This window comes from Peromyscus californicus, unplaced genomic scaffold (genome assembly GCF_007827085.1).
Source record: "Peromyscus californicus insignis strain IS unplaced genomic scaffold, ASM782708v3 Scaffold_12__1_contigs__length_115047231, whole genome shotgun sequence".
Classification (NCBI taxonomy): Eukaryota; Metazoa; Chordata; class Mammalia; order Rodentia; family Cricetidae; genus Peromyscus; species Peromyscus californicus.
The window spans coordinates 76036363-76052686 of record NW_026294413.1 but is presented as its reverse complement, the minus strand read 5'-3'; the positions used below and the strand labels follow the sequence as shown (position 1 = coordinate 76052686).

The 16324-nt window shown below is 45.7% G+C and overlaps 1 protein-coding gene across 1 annotated transcript in view; it reads right to left on the bottom strand.

The window, feature by feature from the left end:
* The window catches only part of Gch1 (GTP cyclohydrolase 1), a 38014-nt gene extending 32993 nt beyond the window's left edge, over positions 1-5021 (bottom strand). Inside the window, exon 1 of the mRNA XM_052733420.1 lies at positions 4511-5021. Within this exon, the coding sequence (XP_052589380.1) occupies positions 4511-4847 (337 nt within the window). The 5' untranslated portion in view covers positions 4848-5021. The remainder of the gene's footprint in view (positions 1-4510) is intronic.
* Positions 5022-16324: the final 11303 nt, after the last annotated feature.

The window sequence follows — 16324 nt, the reverse complement described above, 5'->3', positions numbered from 1 at the left end:
AAATCTGATGTTTGCTGCTGAAATCCCTCGTTGTGGTATTTCCCTATGGCAGCCCTGAGACACTGGTACCAGTACCAATGCTGTGGTAGTGGCTTGAATGAGAATGGCCCCCAGAGGCTCATTTTAAATGCTTGGTCCCCATTTGGTAGAACCATTTGGGAAGGATTAGGAGGCTTTGAGGTTTCAGGAGCCCATGCCACGCCCAGACCCCTGGCTCCAACCTGAGGATAAGTAAGCTTTCAGGTACTGCTCCAGCACCATGCCAGCCTGCCTGCTGCTACCCTTGCTGCCATGATGGTCATGGACTCACCCTCTGAAACTATACGAAAGCCCCCACTTACGTGATTTCTTTTATAAATTGCCTTGGTCGTGGTGTCTCCTCACAGCAATAGAAAAGTAACTGGGGCAAGTGCCATGCTTGTTTGTCATTTCGAAGTTGTGTATGGTGCCTTTACGTGCCTATTCCTTGCTTTTCTCCTATGTTCTCTACAGCTCTGATCTACATAAACTACTGTACATAAACGGCTTTCTTATTTTCTCCTTTACTCATGGTTCTCTTTCTGGCAACAAATACTCTCTATTTAATAATTCTCTAACCAAATTAACAACAGAAAGTATTAGTGAGTCAAGATTGAAAAGAGTTACACATTCATATTTGTCCATTTCAACATTTCAGCCCTTAATAAAATGAACTGTTCTTCTCTCTCTCTCTCTCTCTCTCTCTCTCTGTGTGTGTGTGTGTGTGTGTGTGTGTGTGTGTGTGTGTGTGTGTGTGCACTCATGGCCTGAGATTGATGTCAGCTGTCTTCCTCATTTTCTCATCTTTTAAGTCAGTCTCTCCAGGAACCTAGAGCCTGCCAATTCGGCTAGACTACTAGCCAGCAAGTCCCAGGGATCCTCCTGTCTCTATCTCCTCAGTGCTAAGATAACACAAGTGTGCCACCATGCCTTGCTTTCTTATATAGGTGCTGGGAATCAAACACGGATTTTAATGTTTATTCAGTAAGCATTTTATCAACTGAGCCATCTCCCCAGCCCCTATAATATGTATTTTAAAACTAAGGGCATGAATTTACCTTCCATCTGATATAGGAGGGAATAGGAAAGAATTTTATTTTGAGACTAGATGGATGGCTCAGAGGCTAAGAACAAGTACTGTTCTTCTGGAGGACCCAGGTTCAATTCCCAGCACCCACACTGCACTGCACAGCTCATAACAGCCTGTGACTACAGCTTCAAAGAATATGATGTCCTCATGTGTTCTCTCTCTCTCTCTCTCTCTCTCTCTCTCTCTCTCTCTCTCTCTCACACACACACACACACACACACACACACACACACACTCCTACATATAATTAAGAAGTAAAATAAATCTTAAGAATTTTAATTTTTGTCTATCTTGATACTTCAGAGCTGTCAGTTTTTAGTTCACCAATGCAACCTTATTTAATAAATCAGATACATGTGTGATTTCAGAAGAAAAATCTTTCACAATTACTAAATTTTCTCTTGAAGTAGTGAAGACTCTGTTTTTATATAAAAAAAAAGTATCTCATTGTCAGGGTACACTCTTCAGGGAGCAGGAACAATCTGCAATACAAATGGTTGAGGGAGGGCCATGGCTTAATGTCCCCAACAGTGCCATTACCTCATGCTGGATTATCCATATGCTTCCCAAAATCCGGGACACTGTTGACATGATCATGAAAACTCTTGGCAGTCCAGGAAGGACAAGTGAAAACATGCTCGTGAAGAAATGCGACAGAAGAGTCAAGACTTTTGGATTTCCATAAACTCAGAAAAGGCTCATCTGATGATGGGACCGGATATAGCACTTAACCTTTGGTGGCTAATGACAACAAGAGGGTTGTCACTATTCATACCTGGGAGAAGATAGCACAGAGAAAAGGCCAATCCTAAGGGCCTCAGGGAATGGAGTAGTGGACCTTCCAACTTAATTAAGGTTCTGAACAAAAGAAATGTAGGCAAAGTGGTTGTGACGCACGCCTGTAACCCCAGCACTCAGGAGGAGGAGGAGAGAAAGTGCCTTGCATAGAAGAACTCATCAAGGTTAAAACCTCAAGTCTGGAAGAGAAGAGGAGTGTGGTTAATCTGAAAGGAGACAGAAATAGAGAATGGGGACTCGGTCTGAGTTAGACGAAGCATCAGTCTGGTGCTAGATTGAAAGGGCAGCCAGCCCTGGCCGAGGTGCTGACTTCTCCTCCACCCTGCCTCCTGGCCCACAAGGTACATCCCAGTAGTGATAGCCACAGGGAGACTTGGTAACCCTGACATACCCAGCCCTGTCATGGATGGCCACAGTCACTCCCAAGGAAAGGCAGGTACTGGAAAGAGAGGAAAGGTGTGACAGAGAAGAGTGGTGGAAAAATGACCAACTCTCCAGAGCCAAGAAATGAACAGAAAGGAAACTGGAAGAGAATGGGAAAAGAAAGGATATGAAATACATGATTTCTGACAGAAGTCAACAAGGAATTAGTAGATAGAGCACCAGACATACAAAAGATATAAATCCCTGCAGGCTGTAGACAGAGGCAGACAGACCTCTGTGAGTTCTAGACCAGCCTGGCCTACATATCCAGTACCAGGCCAGCCAAGGCTACATAATAATCTTTTTAATCTCAATGAATAGCTATCAATAATCTTAAATAGTCTGTGATTTTTTTTATTGTGGTAAAATATCTATAAAATCCTTCATGTTAGCCGTTTGCAAAGTGTGCTGCTCGGCAGTAGTATTCACGATTTGTGCAGCCACCACCTCCGACTAGCTCCTGAGCGTTTCTGTCACTGGAAAAGGAAACTCCGTGTCAGGCTGTCACTCTCTAGCCCTCTGTCTTCCTCAGCTGATGGATGCCAATCTTCTGTCTCTAGACCAGTGGACTTTTTATTAATACATTGGAAGGAAGTGTGCTTTGGAGTCCTGACGCCTCTGTAGCTGAATCTCAGCTTATGAGACAAGCCTGTGACAGCAGATCTCAAATAACAGGCCAGTCTCTTTAGAGAACTGTGTGCCGTGTACCAGGGCTAGAGATTCCTCTCCCTTGGATTGATGAGATCTAGAGGTAAGGACCACCTTTTACATCTCCAAGAGGCAGATGTAAGATCAGATGCTCCTTATTACATCCTGGACTACCAAACACACTAACACTCTCAGACACTGAACCCACAGGAAATCCAATGACTGTTCATCAGTCTTTGCATTTTCACACTCTGCTTTCGAGATCCAAACTTGCACCATCAAAACGTAAAATAATGAAACCCAGACTCAGAACTAGATCTAGGTCGGCTTCCTAGCATTAGGAAGCGGTTCCGTTTCCTTTAGGGCCCCACCCTTCTCAGGCTCTGATTTCCCTCCCACCCTTCCTTTGAGGTGGGGGGAGGTTGGGCAGAAATAATTGTTCTTTCTGGGACGGGTTCTCAGTCTCTCAACACCTTCAGGAAAATGGCAGGGTGGACTACCTTTCAAAGCAGCACTGTTTTTTTGGTTTGTTTTTGTTTTTGTTTTTTTTCCAGGAGAAATTGGTGGAGGCCAAGAACCACGTCAGAGATCCACCGATGTAAACTGAGCATGAGGCCTTTGAGCTCAGCCCAAAGAACCAGAAGCTTTTTGTTTTAAAATAAAGACCAACACTGCTTACCAAACAGGTAGCACAGGTCCTCGTCATCTTCCACTTCCTCTTCACCCTGCCTCTGTACCCTACCCACACCAACTGCTTCCCCATCACTGGGTGGGAAAGACTGCTACCTGCAAGCTCAGACTGCTGATTTTAGTCTGGGGGGGCACACAAGCACGGACTCCCAGGTCCACTGAACCCCGACTCTCAGAGCAGTAGCAAGGGGGTCCCTCTATTTCTTTTGAGAGAGCAAGTGTGAACGGCCTTCAGCAACAACATTAGTCCAAGAAAACCCCATACTTCAAACCACGGAAGCCCGAACCCAGAAGTGTGCCGAATTCCGGCAAAGTCCTGAACTGGAGTAAACTTGAGGTGGTAGGATGAGAATTACAACTCTGTGAAGATGTCCCCCTCTCCCATTACAAGTACCTAACTTTGCTCACTAACAGGCTCACAGGATGTACAGGAAGCCTGGCTTCACCCAAAAGCGCTGCATCTCAGACTGACAGAGGAAGCGTCCCTTTCAACAAGTGTCCAGGGGATCCTTATGTGGGGAAGGTGGGTACTGCACCTGCTTCGGCAGGCTCTGAGAACTCGGGTGAGAGGCGTCCCGCATTTCCTCCCGCCCGGGAGCTCAGGGTCAGTGGCTAGGCCCACACGAGCCCCCTCTCCCCAAGGCCCCTGGGTGCCAGCCACACGACCCAGGAGGGGAACTCGCCTGGGTTACAGGGAGGCTCCGGGGCTGCGGCTGGGGCTGGGAGATGAAAGCTTGGCTCGTAGTGCCAAAAGTGGAGCAACTCGGGAAAGTTCCCGGAGCTGACCCCACTTCCTGAAGCCGCCTCCCCACGCCCCACACTCCCTCCGGCGGCCGCACGGACCTGAGATGGTCTCCTGGTATCCCTTGGTGAAGAACTGCATGGCGGTGGCCGCTCTCCAGGGCGTCTTGAGCAGCCCCTGCCGCTGGGGGTCCTCGCCCAGCGAGCGCAGGATGGACGAGTAGGCGGCCGCCAGGTTGGGGAGGTTCAGCTCGTTATCCTCCTCGCTGCGGGGCCGCCCTGCCTTCCAGGCATCGGCGGGCTGTGGCCCCTTGGCCTCGGGCGGCCGGGACTTCTCGGCAGGCCGGCTGGCCCCGGGCCGCGGCAGCTCCCGCTCGGGGAACCCATTGGTGCACCTGGCTCCCCTCGGCTTCTCCGCCGGTAGCGGGCCCTTCTCCATGGACCCGGCGCGACTGCTCCCGAGACACCCAGGGGTGCTGCAAGCGCTGCGGCTCCGCTTCGCCGGCGGCCGGGACCTGTGGCCGTCACGGGGACCGGGGATCAGCCTGGAGAGAGACACTCCGAGTGAAGGGCAGCTGCCAGCTGGCGAGCCCCGCCGCGCCTCTCTTTTTATGCCCGGGCGACTCCGCCGGCGCCGCGGGGTGTTCCCATTGGCCCGAACCTCTTGCGTCACGGCTCTCGCCCCGCCCCTTCGCCCCGCCCTCCCAATTGGCCCCTCAGCCCCGCGGTTGCACAAGACTAGCTTCAGGTTGGCCCCCCCCAGGCTTATGATGGGAAGAACTGAGTCAGCAAGGCGACAGGAGTCCAGGGAGCTGGAACCTCAGTGAATAGAGACGTCCGGTCCACTTCACTTTCACAAAGGGGGCGTGATCGCAAAAAAAAAACAAAAACAAAAACAAAACCGCTGTGGTCTAGTTGCCCTGTGAAGATGAGCTAACAGGTGACCTTGCTGGGGCAGGCAGGGTGGAGCAAATGAGCTGGTGATAAGCAACTCCAGTGCTCTTTAAAAAACATTTTTTTTTTTTTTTACTTTTTAGTTATTTTTTTGGAGATTATAATTAACTTCATTTCTGCTTTCCTTTTCCTCCCTCCAAACCTTCCCATATACCTGTTCCCTCCTCACCTTGCTTTTTCAAATTCACAGCCTCTTTTTCTTTAATAGTTGTTACATCTGTGTGTGTGTTCCTAAATATGTAAATACAACCTGCTCAGTCTGTATAATATCACTTGTATATATTTTCAGAGCTGACCATTTGATAGTAGTGTGCTCTTCCTGGGGAAGACTCTCCCAGTCTCAACATTTCTGGGTTGCCTGTCCTCCTTCAGCTAGGGCTCAGGGCCTCATAAATCATCCCATTTACCATCATCACCCAGTCCATGTTCACATGTCCATTGGTGTCATCCTTGTTTTATTTTTTGAAACAAAGTCTCACTAAATAGCTCTGTCTGGCTTGGAATTTGGTATGTAGACCACCAGGAAGGCCTTTAATTCACAGTGATCTGCCTGCCTCAGACGGGATTAAAGACATGTGCCCAGCCTCTCTGGTGCTTTTAAGGCTAGAGAAGTTGTGACTTGAAACTTGTTCAATGACTTCCAATGTACACAACACACTTGGCACTCTAGAGAACCCTCTGGCCACCATCAAGGCATGAGTTAAAGTAAATAGCAGTCCTGGGAGTCCCTCTGCCTAGGAAGGTATAGTATTTTTAAGCTGCCAGATCTCTGCTCCACTGTTTTAACCTCCCCTGACCTTGTCTTTCACAATGATTAGGGAAGCTTGTTTTCTTTCATTACCCTGAGTCTGGTGATCAGCAAGAGGACTGGAGCAGTCAGCTACATCCTCCAGTCTGACAGTGTGTAATGTGTCAGGAACTGCTCCTTGGCAAATTAATCAGTGACAGGAGTAGACAAGAGGGGCTGGAGTGATGGCTTAGCAGTTAAGAGCACTTGGTGCTCTTCCCGAGGACTTGAGTTCAGTTCCCACCACCTTCATCAGGCAGCTCACAACCATCTATAACTCCAGCTCCAGAATATCCAATCCCTCTGCCCTCCATGGGCATTAGCAATCACATGCACAAAACCCCACACAGATACATACACATAATAAAAATGATAAAAAAATTAATCATTTAAAAAACAAGTAGATGAAGAAGTAGGCATCTGTGTTCTTGAGATTTGCATAACTGAAAACCATCTTCTTACCAGCAATTAGGATTAGTTTAGTTGTGAGTCCTTTGGCCACAAACCTCCAGACACGAGAAGGCACTCACCAGTCTGCAATCACCCATCTCCTGCATAAACTGCCTCCCTAACAGCTTTCCCAAGAATGTTTCTGTAGACCTGGCTGACCTCGAACTCAGTGATCTGCCTGCCTCTGCCTCCCAAGTACTGGGATCAAAAGTGTGTACCACCTCCATCAGGCCGAAGACTGTCACTTTAGAGCGAGAAGCCCTTCCTCTCGCCGTCAGCTGAGTCTACCCCCGAGTTTAACACTGCCTCGCCTGCTTTTCGGATGAGCTTCCTGCCTGTGGTAAGCCTCCTGCTGGCTAACATTGTGGTGGCCAGAACTTTGACCCTGGAAAAATTGATTTGCAAGTGAAAAAAGTTAGCGCTTTCATTTAAAACACACATGTGTCTTGTAGGGAAATAGGAGGTTGATCAATTTTAAGTACAAAGATCCATTCCCCAGATGCTGGTACAAACTGAAATGTTATTGATCAACTGGGTTGTTTTCTTCTTCTTCTTCTTTCTTCTGAGACATTTTCTCTGTGTAGTCCTAGCCATCCTGGAACTCACCCTGTAGACCAGGCTGGCCCCAAACTCAGAGATCTGCCTGTGTCTGCCTCCAGAGTGCTGGGACTAAAGGCATGTGCCACCACCACCCAGCTTGACTGGACTCTTTTTTTGTTTGTTTGTTTTGTTTTGTTTTGCTTTGTTTTTTGAGACAGGGTTTCTCTGTGTAACCCCTCTGGTTGTCCTGGAACTCTCTCTGTAAACCAGGGGCCAGCCATCCAGCTACACAGCAAGCCACGGAGTAAGAGTAAAATTTACAGAAGTAAGAGAATGGGAAAAGCCCAGAGGCAAAAGGTAGACGGGATAATTTAAAGTTAAGAAAAGTTGGCAAGAAACAAGTCAAGCTAATGCCAGGCACTTATAAGTAAAAATAAGCCTCTGTGTGTGATTTACTTGGGAGCTGGGTGGCAGCACCCCCCCCCAAAAAAAAAAAAGAGCCAAAAGACCAAAGACCAACCAACAACAGAGGGTTGATGCTGATTGGCTTGCTCCTCATGGCTTGCTTGACCTGCTTTCTTATAGAATCCAGAATCTTCTGCACGGGGTAGCACTACCCACATGGGTCCTCACACATCAATCTTTAATCAAGAAAATGCACAAGGGGCCAATCTGGTGGGGACATTTTCTCACTTGAGGTTCCTCTTCCCCAAGTGACTCTAGTTTGTGTTACATTGACATAAAACTAGCCAGCACAAGACCATTCCACCGTGACCCAGAGTCTCCCCAAAAGCTTGGCTTTTAAATATAGAGCCTTTCGCAAGTTTACCTGAAGACATATGCATGTTTCTAACCAGCATTGCTCAATATCTAATGCCTCTTCATCTGTTGTTCTTGGCAACTGACTAGGTTGTCTCCCTAGTCTGGCAGCAATCAGTCTTTGACACCAACCATGTGTCTCTCTTATCTACCTCTTTTTCTGCCCCATGCCCTAGAAATGATAGGATTAAAAAAAAAAAAGTTTCTTGGCCTTTCAGAAGAAAGAAATTACTAGACTGGGCACAACCTGCTGATGAGTCTCTTATGGGTTAGAAATATGGTGTCATTACAATTCCTATATATAATGCTTATAATTTGGTGCACTGGATAGGCAGGTTTTAGAAAAGTGGAGAAAACTTGCCTATGCCTCTCAGATATACCTGACTGCATTCTTATCCCTTTGGTTGGTGAGGAACCAGTGATGTTTGTGAATATTCCAAAGGATGTAAATCTCATTGTTAGAGTTTTAATTGCTGTGAAGAGACACCATGACCATGGTAATTCTTAAAAAAGAAAACATGTAATTGGGTGACTTACATTTTCAGAGGTTCAGTCCATTATCATGGTGTGACATGGCGGTGTACAGGCAGACATGGTGCTGAAGAAATAGCTGAGAGTCCTACATCTTGACTTGCAGGCAATAGGAAGTGGTCTGTCTCACTGGGAGTAGCTTGAGCGTAGAAGACCGCAGAACCCACCCCCACAGTGACACACTTCCTCCAACCAGGTTAACACTACTCCAAAAGCCACACTTCCTAATAGTGCCACTCTCTTTGGGGGCTATTTTCTTTCAAACCACCAGAGTACCTAATAGTCACAAAGGTGTTAGGTCATTTACAGAGAAAGGCAATAAATGTCTCTTAAGAGCGTTAAAGATGGCCCAAGATAATTTGGCTCTGGATTGGAACATCCCAAACTTCCCACAACCTTGAACTTTTGTATGAGTCAACCTTGCAGAAGGCTCAGCATAAGGGGCAGTTCTTTATAGGGACTCTCATTCACAGACCAAACCTCCTAAAAGAATGAACAAAACCAGTCTTTCCCCCCTTTACTTTATTCTCTCAGGTACTTTTCTCAGAACAATGCAAAGTATGATTCATGAAACTTGTGATGGGTGGCTTGCAATAACAATATACAGCTGATTTTTCAGGAACTTAAAGGAAGTTCAAAATGGCTAAAATCACTAACACTTCACCTGCCAATGGCTAGTGGGTGGCCTCGTACCCTCAGGGCACACTAATGCCACTATTTCTGAGCATGCATCCTATGTAGAACTATGCAGTTTGATTATGTATGTAGAGCATCAGTCATTTCCGGCTTCCTTACCTCTGATACCCTTCCCCACAACTCAGTCATATAGACATGCCAGTCTTCAGGGAGGTGGGTCTGAGACTTGAGGCTACCACTCACACACACACACACACACACACACACACTTGGCACCTCATGTACAAACTCTCCTTTGCAAAACCAGTCATTGCAGTGATTGGCATACTGTTAGATTTCTAAAGCAGTTTAAAGAGACAGGAGGCAGAAAAGAGACCTGAGACTTGGCTGTATTTCAAACAGTGAAGGACAGACACTCTCCCATGGGAAAGGGGTGTCTGTGAAAGAAATTGGGGAGGGGGGTACTTGGAGTTTTTATAAGAAGTTTGGGGAATACAACTGCTGAGGCCTCCTCCTTCTCGTTCCTTGATCTCAGATTTCTCCTTCTATTTATCCTCTCTGCCTGCCAGCCCCACCTATTTCTCTCTCCTGCCTCACTATTGGCCATTCAGCTCTTTATTAGACCATCAGGTGTTTTAGATAGGCACAGTAACACAGCTTCACAGAGTTAAACAAATGCAATATAAACAAAAGTAACACACCTTAAAATAATATTCCTCAACAACCCTCCATGGTTTCTGCCCATATATTCCTGCCTTGACTTCCCTGGATAATGGACTATAAGATGTGGGATGAAATAAACCCTTTCCTCCCCAAGTTGCTTTTGATCATGGTGTTTTACCTCAGCAGTAGAAATCCTAAGGTAGGTACACATGAAAGCTGTCCTTATTTCACCTTGATGCTAGAAACAGGACTGTGGAGTCAACAGGATCCTAAAATGCTGCTAATCCATCATTATATGGAGAATTTAACTGAAGCCATATTCTCTTCTGAAGTGGAATGGAATAACTCTTGGGGAGGATGTAAGAAAATGAAAGCTCTTAGTTAAGACTCATGGGCTCCATATGAGTCAGGAGTCCATAAGAAGACTAAAGGCCCCTCACGAGGAAAGAGTAGACAGAATCCAAACCATTGGCTGCTCCAGTAGAAGCCCTTCGACATCTTAAAAGGATGATTAGCAACATGGATGCTATCTTTGGACTCTACCATAGCTGAACTCTGTCCTAACCTTCATAATCCCTCATGGAAGAAAGGTCATTAATGCAAATTCCTCAAGCTCTGAACTATAGCAGAGCCAGGGGGTAGGGGTGGGAAATGTGAAGATGTCACTTTCAATAACATCAAAGAAATCGAGGGTCTGTAAGTAGTTAGCCAAACATGGACATAAGACAGAAAAATAGCAAGACAGCAGAATAAACATCTAAGAGCCAAACAAAGCCAAACTATACTAAGAGGAGGTGGAGGTCTTATTTAACCTGAGTGTCTTAGATTTCCATTGCCGTGATAAAGCACCATGATTAAAGCAACTTGGGGAAGAATGGGTTTACTTATCTTAAAGCTCTCAGGTCACATTCCACCCTGGAGCGAAGTCAGGGCAGGAACCCAAGGCAGGTGCCTGCAGGCAAACACTGAAGCAGAAGCTGTGGAGGAGTGATACTTACTGGCTTGCTCCTAGCAGCTTACTCAACCTACCTTCTTCTTCTTCTTTTTTTTTTTGGTTTTTCGAGACAGGGTTTCTCTGTGTAGCTTTGCGCCTTTCCTGGAACTCACTTTGGAGACCAGGCTGGCCTCGAACTCACAGAGATCCACCTGGCTCTGCCTCCCCAGTGCTGGGATTAAAGGCGTGTGCCACCACCGCCCGGCTCAACCTACCTTCTTATACAAGTCAGAACCACTTGCTCAGAGTTGGCACCACCCACAGTGGCCGGGCCCTCTCACATCAATCATTAACCAAGAAACTGCCCAACAGGCTTGCCTACAGGCTAGTCTTATGGAAGTATTTTCCTCAATTGAACCCCTCTTCCCAAAGGACTCTAGCTTGTGTCAAGTTGAGGTAAGACTAAACAACACAAGTGTCCTTGTCAACTGCACACACAAACAGAATATTATACCATAAACTTTACTTTCTTGTTGATCCCCAAGACCTCAAATTAATATTAAGATCATATTATCATGTTAAGGACAGTCAAACTTTTCTCTCAACTGTGAGCTACTATAAGATCAAAAACAGGGGCCGAAGAGATGGCTCAGGGGTTAAATGTCAGGATCCTGCTCTCACTCTTCCAGGTCTAATGTCTTAAGTCATCAGGGGTCATCATTGCATGGTCACGCAATCTCCACCTTAAAAAGCCGCACACGGACCCCCACCCTCTCTTTCTGTTTCCTCTCTGCTCTGCTCAGCCCCACTTCCCTCCCCTGCCAGGCCTGGCTCCTCCCGCCCCTCTTCCCTCCATTAAAGCTCTAAAAACTAATATTGGGTTCTGCCGTGGCCGTGACTCTTCCGCCAACCCACCAGTGCCATTCATCCTTTCATTAAGAGCACTGGCTGTTCTTCCAGAGGACCTGGGTTCAGCACCCACAGGGCAGCTCACAACTGTCTGCAACACTAGTTCCAGGGGATCTGACACGTTCAAGCCAATGTATGTAAAATAAAGTTAAATTGTAAAAAAAAAAAAGATCAAAAACATATTAAATACTTCCTTATTCTAATAGGGAAAAACCCAGGGCACAGTCACAATCAAGACAAAGCAAAATGTCAACACTGTAAAAAGTTCAGTGCTCGGCTTCTGGGCCCCAGACACAATCCCACCCACGGACTCCAAAGGGTCTGGGCAGCTTCTCTTGTTCTCTCCTGCACAGCATCCACAGCCTGCCTCGTAGGCTCAGCCTGCCTCTACTCCACAGCTGCCGCTGTCCTTGGTGGTCATTCCCTGATACTAGTATCTCCAAAATGCTGGGCTCTTCACTGCAACTAAGGTTTTACCGCCACCAATGACCTCCCCCTGTCTCTCTTCAGGGACTCTGATCCTGCCACGTGGTGCCAAGTCTTAATTTCTCCTCACAATTCTTTTAATCCTAAAACTTCTACTACAGTTGAGGCTGAACACTCAACAACCGTCTTTCCTGGCCTCTCAGAGTGCTGAGCCCCAACCGCTCTCCGTGAGCCATTCATTCCTTCAAAACCAGTACTACCTGGGAAATGCTTACACATTACCAAGTCCAGCTGCCAGCAGGAGGCACAACCTTGGGCCCCTCGGGATTAGAGCTTTTGTATGCTAACCCTGAGGAAATGCGTCCCAGAAGCTTTCACCTCAATAAAGCTGTTCTTAATCAAGCTGATTCTTCAGCCCTGACTGACTCATACTCAACCTTTGTCTCAGCAAAGAAAAGGTTTCACTTCAGTAGGTTAATTGCAACTGATTCTTCATCTTTGGATGACCAGAAATCACAGGTTCTTTTGTTTTGTTTTGGTTTGGTTTGGTTTTTTGAGACAGGATTTCTCTGGGTAGCCTTCGCTGTCCTGGAACTGGTTCCATAGACCAGGCTGGCCTCGAACTCACAGAGATCCACCTGCCTCTGCCTCCCGAGTGCTGGGATTAAAGGTGTGCACCACCACTGCCTGGATAAACCACAGATTCTTAACACAAAAAACCCACATGAGTGGCCCTCTGAAACTTTACAAACCAGACCTCCATCACCTACATTTCATTCAACACTCTTGTCTTCCAGGCTCCCATAGGCCTTGAATACTTGTGGAGTATTATTTTTTTACTAGGCAAAGTAGTTACATTTGTTTATGCTGCAGAATATTACTTTAACTATTGGAAGGCGTGTTACATTTGTTTCTGCTGCCTTTGTTAATGATGTAAAGATGTGTTACATTTGATTGGGCTGCATTTGTTTAGTTAAGTAAAGATGGGTTGCATTTGTTTCACCTTATATGCCTAAGGCACCTGATTGGTCCAATTAAAAGCTGAATGGCCAATAGCTAGGCAAGAGAGGGCTAGGCAAGGCTGTCGGGCAGAGAGAATAAGTAGGAAGAGAAATCTAGGCTCAAGAGGGAAGGAGAACAAGGGAGAAAGAGAGGGACATGCCCAGGGCCAGAAGCCAGGCAGCCGCCAGCCAATCAGACATGAGAAGCAGTGAAAGTAAGATGTACAGAAGGAAAGAAAGGTAAAGAGCCCTGAGACAAAACAGAGATGAAGAGAAGAGATTAGGTTATAACAGCTTGTGGGACAAGCATAAGATAAGGCCAGGTATTCATAACCAGTAAGAAACCTCCAAGTCATGATTTGGGAGCTGGTTCATGGCCTAAAAGAAAGCCTGTTACCGGGCGGTGGTGGCGCACGCCTTTAATCCCAGCACTTGGGAGGCAGAGCCAGGCGGATCTCTGTGAGTTCAAGGCCAGCCTGGTCTATAGGGCGAGCTCCAGGACAGGCACGAAAACTACACAGATAAACTGTGTCTCGAAAAACCAAAAGAGAGAGAGAGAGAGAGAGAGAGAGAGAGAGAGAGAGAGAGAGAGAGCCTGTTATAAATATTCAATGTTTTCTCCAGCCCAAAGTTCCAAACACTTCCACAGTCCTCCACAAAACAATATGGTCAGGACTGTCACAGCCATACCCCCATGATCCTGGCACCAATTTCTGTCTTAGGTTTCTATTGCTGTGATAAAACACCATGATCAAAAGCAACTTGGGGAAGAAAGGGTTTAGTTCAGCTCACAACTCTCAGGTCACACTCTATCTCTGATGGAAGTCAGGATAGGAACTCAAGGCAGAACTGAAGCAGAGACCATCAAGGTTATTGACTTGTTTCTCATGGTTTGTTCAGCCTACGTTCTTAGGCTACTCAAGACCACATGCCCAGGTTTGGCACCACCTGCAATGGCTTGGGTCCTCCCACATCAATCATTAATCAAGAAAATGCCCAACAGACTTGCCTACAAGCTAGTCTTATGGAGGTATTTTCTCAATTGAGTCCCTTTTCCCAAATGACTCGAGCTTATGTCAAGTTGACATAAAATTAACCACCATATTAAGTATCCCTCATCTGCAATAATTAAGGCCAGAGGTGTTTCATATTTCAGAGGTTTGGGGAGTAGAAATATCTGCATGAGCTTTTCTGAGTCCTATGTAAAAATCTGAAATCTGAATGGTTGTGGAATCAAAAGCCAGTGCTCAGAAAGTCTCACAGCACCTTGGTCTTCTGAAAGATGAAACTGGACTCTAAGTACCGTTTGGTTCTGTTTGTTTGTTTTTCACTTAGTAAGATACCTGATTGTAAAGTAGGGAATTATATCTCAGAAGGTATAAATACATTTCACTGAATAACACCGACTACTGAATGTCCATACACTACATTCCCAGGCATTGTGCAATGTAACAATTGAACAAGAAAGCTTGGCTAGCTTGTGTTTGATTAGAACAGTGGGAGGTTCTCACCTGGGATGCAACGATCGAGACATAGACGAACACCCACCTGTAAACAGTGACGTCAACTAACCGCCGTCTGAGAGTGAGGCCACACACATCCGACCTGTGTCTTCTGCCTGATCTGTCACTTAGATGGCGGCTGTTTGTGGAGAATCTCCGGTTTACCAAGAATGGAAGATTTGTTTTCTAGTCAACAAATGCTTTCAAGTAGTAATTTAACTGTCAATGAAAAATAAAAAGGTGCTGCAGAATTTTAGTGATTCTTGGAAGCTCTCTTGTTATTGAATGAATCTTCCTCCCAGTTGCCTGGGGAACTGCATTTTAATGTCACACATCAAGCAGCTCTTCCCTGGATATAATTGTAGTTTATCTGATGCCTTGTTTAAAGCTGTTCAAATGTTTGGCTTCTGGTAAGTATTTTCTGGCATCACTCATGACAGTGATGGATCTGAAGTAATTTTAATACATTTTTTTCCTAAATCCTACTAATTTGTTGAATAACCAGAGGAAGAAGCTTATATAAATTGAAAATATCTTTATAACCAGAAGAACCAAGGAAGACCCATATAAAACTGTGGTAATCCAATAGTTTTTGCAGGAAAGCATCTTAATGGCCAACTCAATGATGTCTCACCAGTGGATGCTGAATAGTAAGATGAAGCCATATACCAAAGGGCCTCTGCTTTATGGAAGTCAGTGCTAGATACCCAGTCAAATATTTTTAAATCTTTTCTTTTACTAAAAGATTTTCTATTTTGCTTAAAGAAATCATGTTCCTGGACTTGACTAAGAAAACAAATGCCACAAACAACAAACCACACATTTTTCAAATGCTTACAGCTACGGTGGCCATGTGCATAGTTTATCCAATAAGTCATTACTGTTGCCAGATGGCATTTGAGTCTTTAAAGAGGACAGATAGGCCGGGCAGTGGTGGCACATGCCTTTAATCCCAGTACTTGGGAGGCAGAGGCAGGCGGATCTCTGTGATTTCAAGGCCAGCCTGGGCTACAGAGTGAGTTCCAGGAAAGGTGCAAATCAACGCAGAGAAACCCTGTCTTGAAAAACCAAAAAATAAATAAATAAATAAGACAGATAATACTGAGCCGATAAATCCAATTACAACTGCATAGTCTTTCTCTCCACAAGAGTGCAAAGCTATATTAGAAGTATATTAGCCTTCCTGTGTTCAGGATACCCCAAGCCCAAGTTCAGGATTACTGAGTAGAAAGACAGAGAGATCCCAGTCCTCAAAAACAATAGCCCTGGACATCTCCCTTAGAGCATTCCCATGACTTCAGAAATATAAAACAATTTATTGAGTTGGTGGTGTTTGGGCCCTTGCCTTCATGACAACATAATGACTTTGTTACCAACTAGAAACTTCACCCTGGAATAAACTTTGTGATTACCATGTCTATGGAGAAGTAGCCATTGGTCACTAAACCCTTATGAAAAGCATCACATCCATCCATACCTGTGTAGCAGGTCAGTATCAGGATTATGAATGTAATAAATGTGATGAGGCCTTTAGATGGTCTAGGTCTCTCAAAAACATGAAAACTCACACCAGAGAGAAGTCCTATAAATGTAAACAATGTGGGAAAGCCTTCATCTATCTACAGTGTGTTGAGAGACATCTAACACAGTAGAGATAGACCTTGCAGAGCCTTTGAAATCATGACACCACCCACCCTGGGGAGAACAGATGGGAATGTGTAAGTAGAGAAGTAAAAGCTTCATTTATCACCACTGTGCTCAATT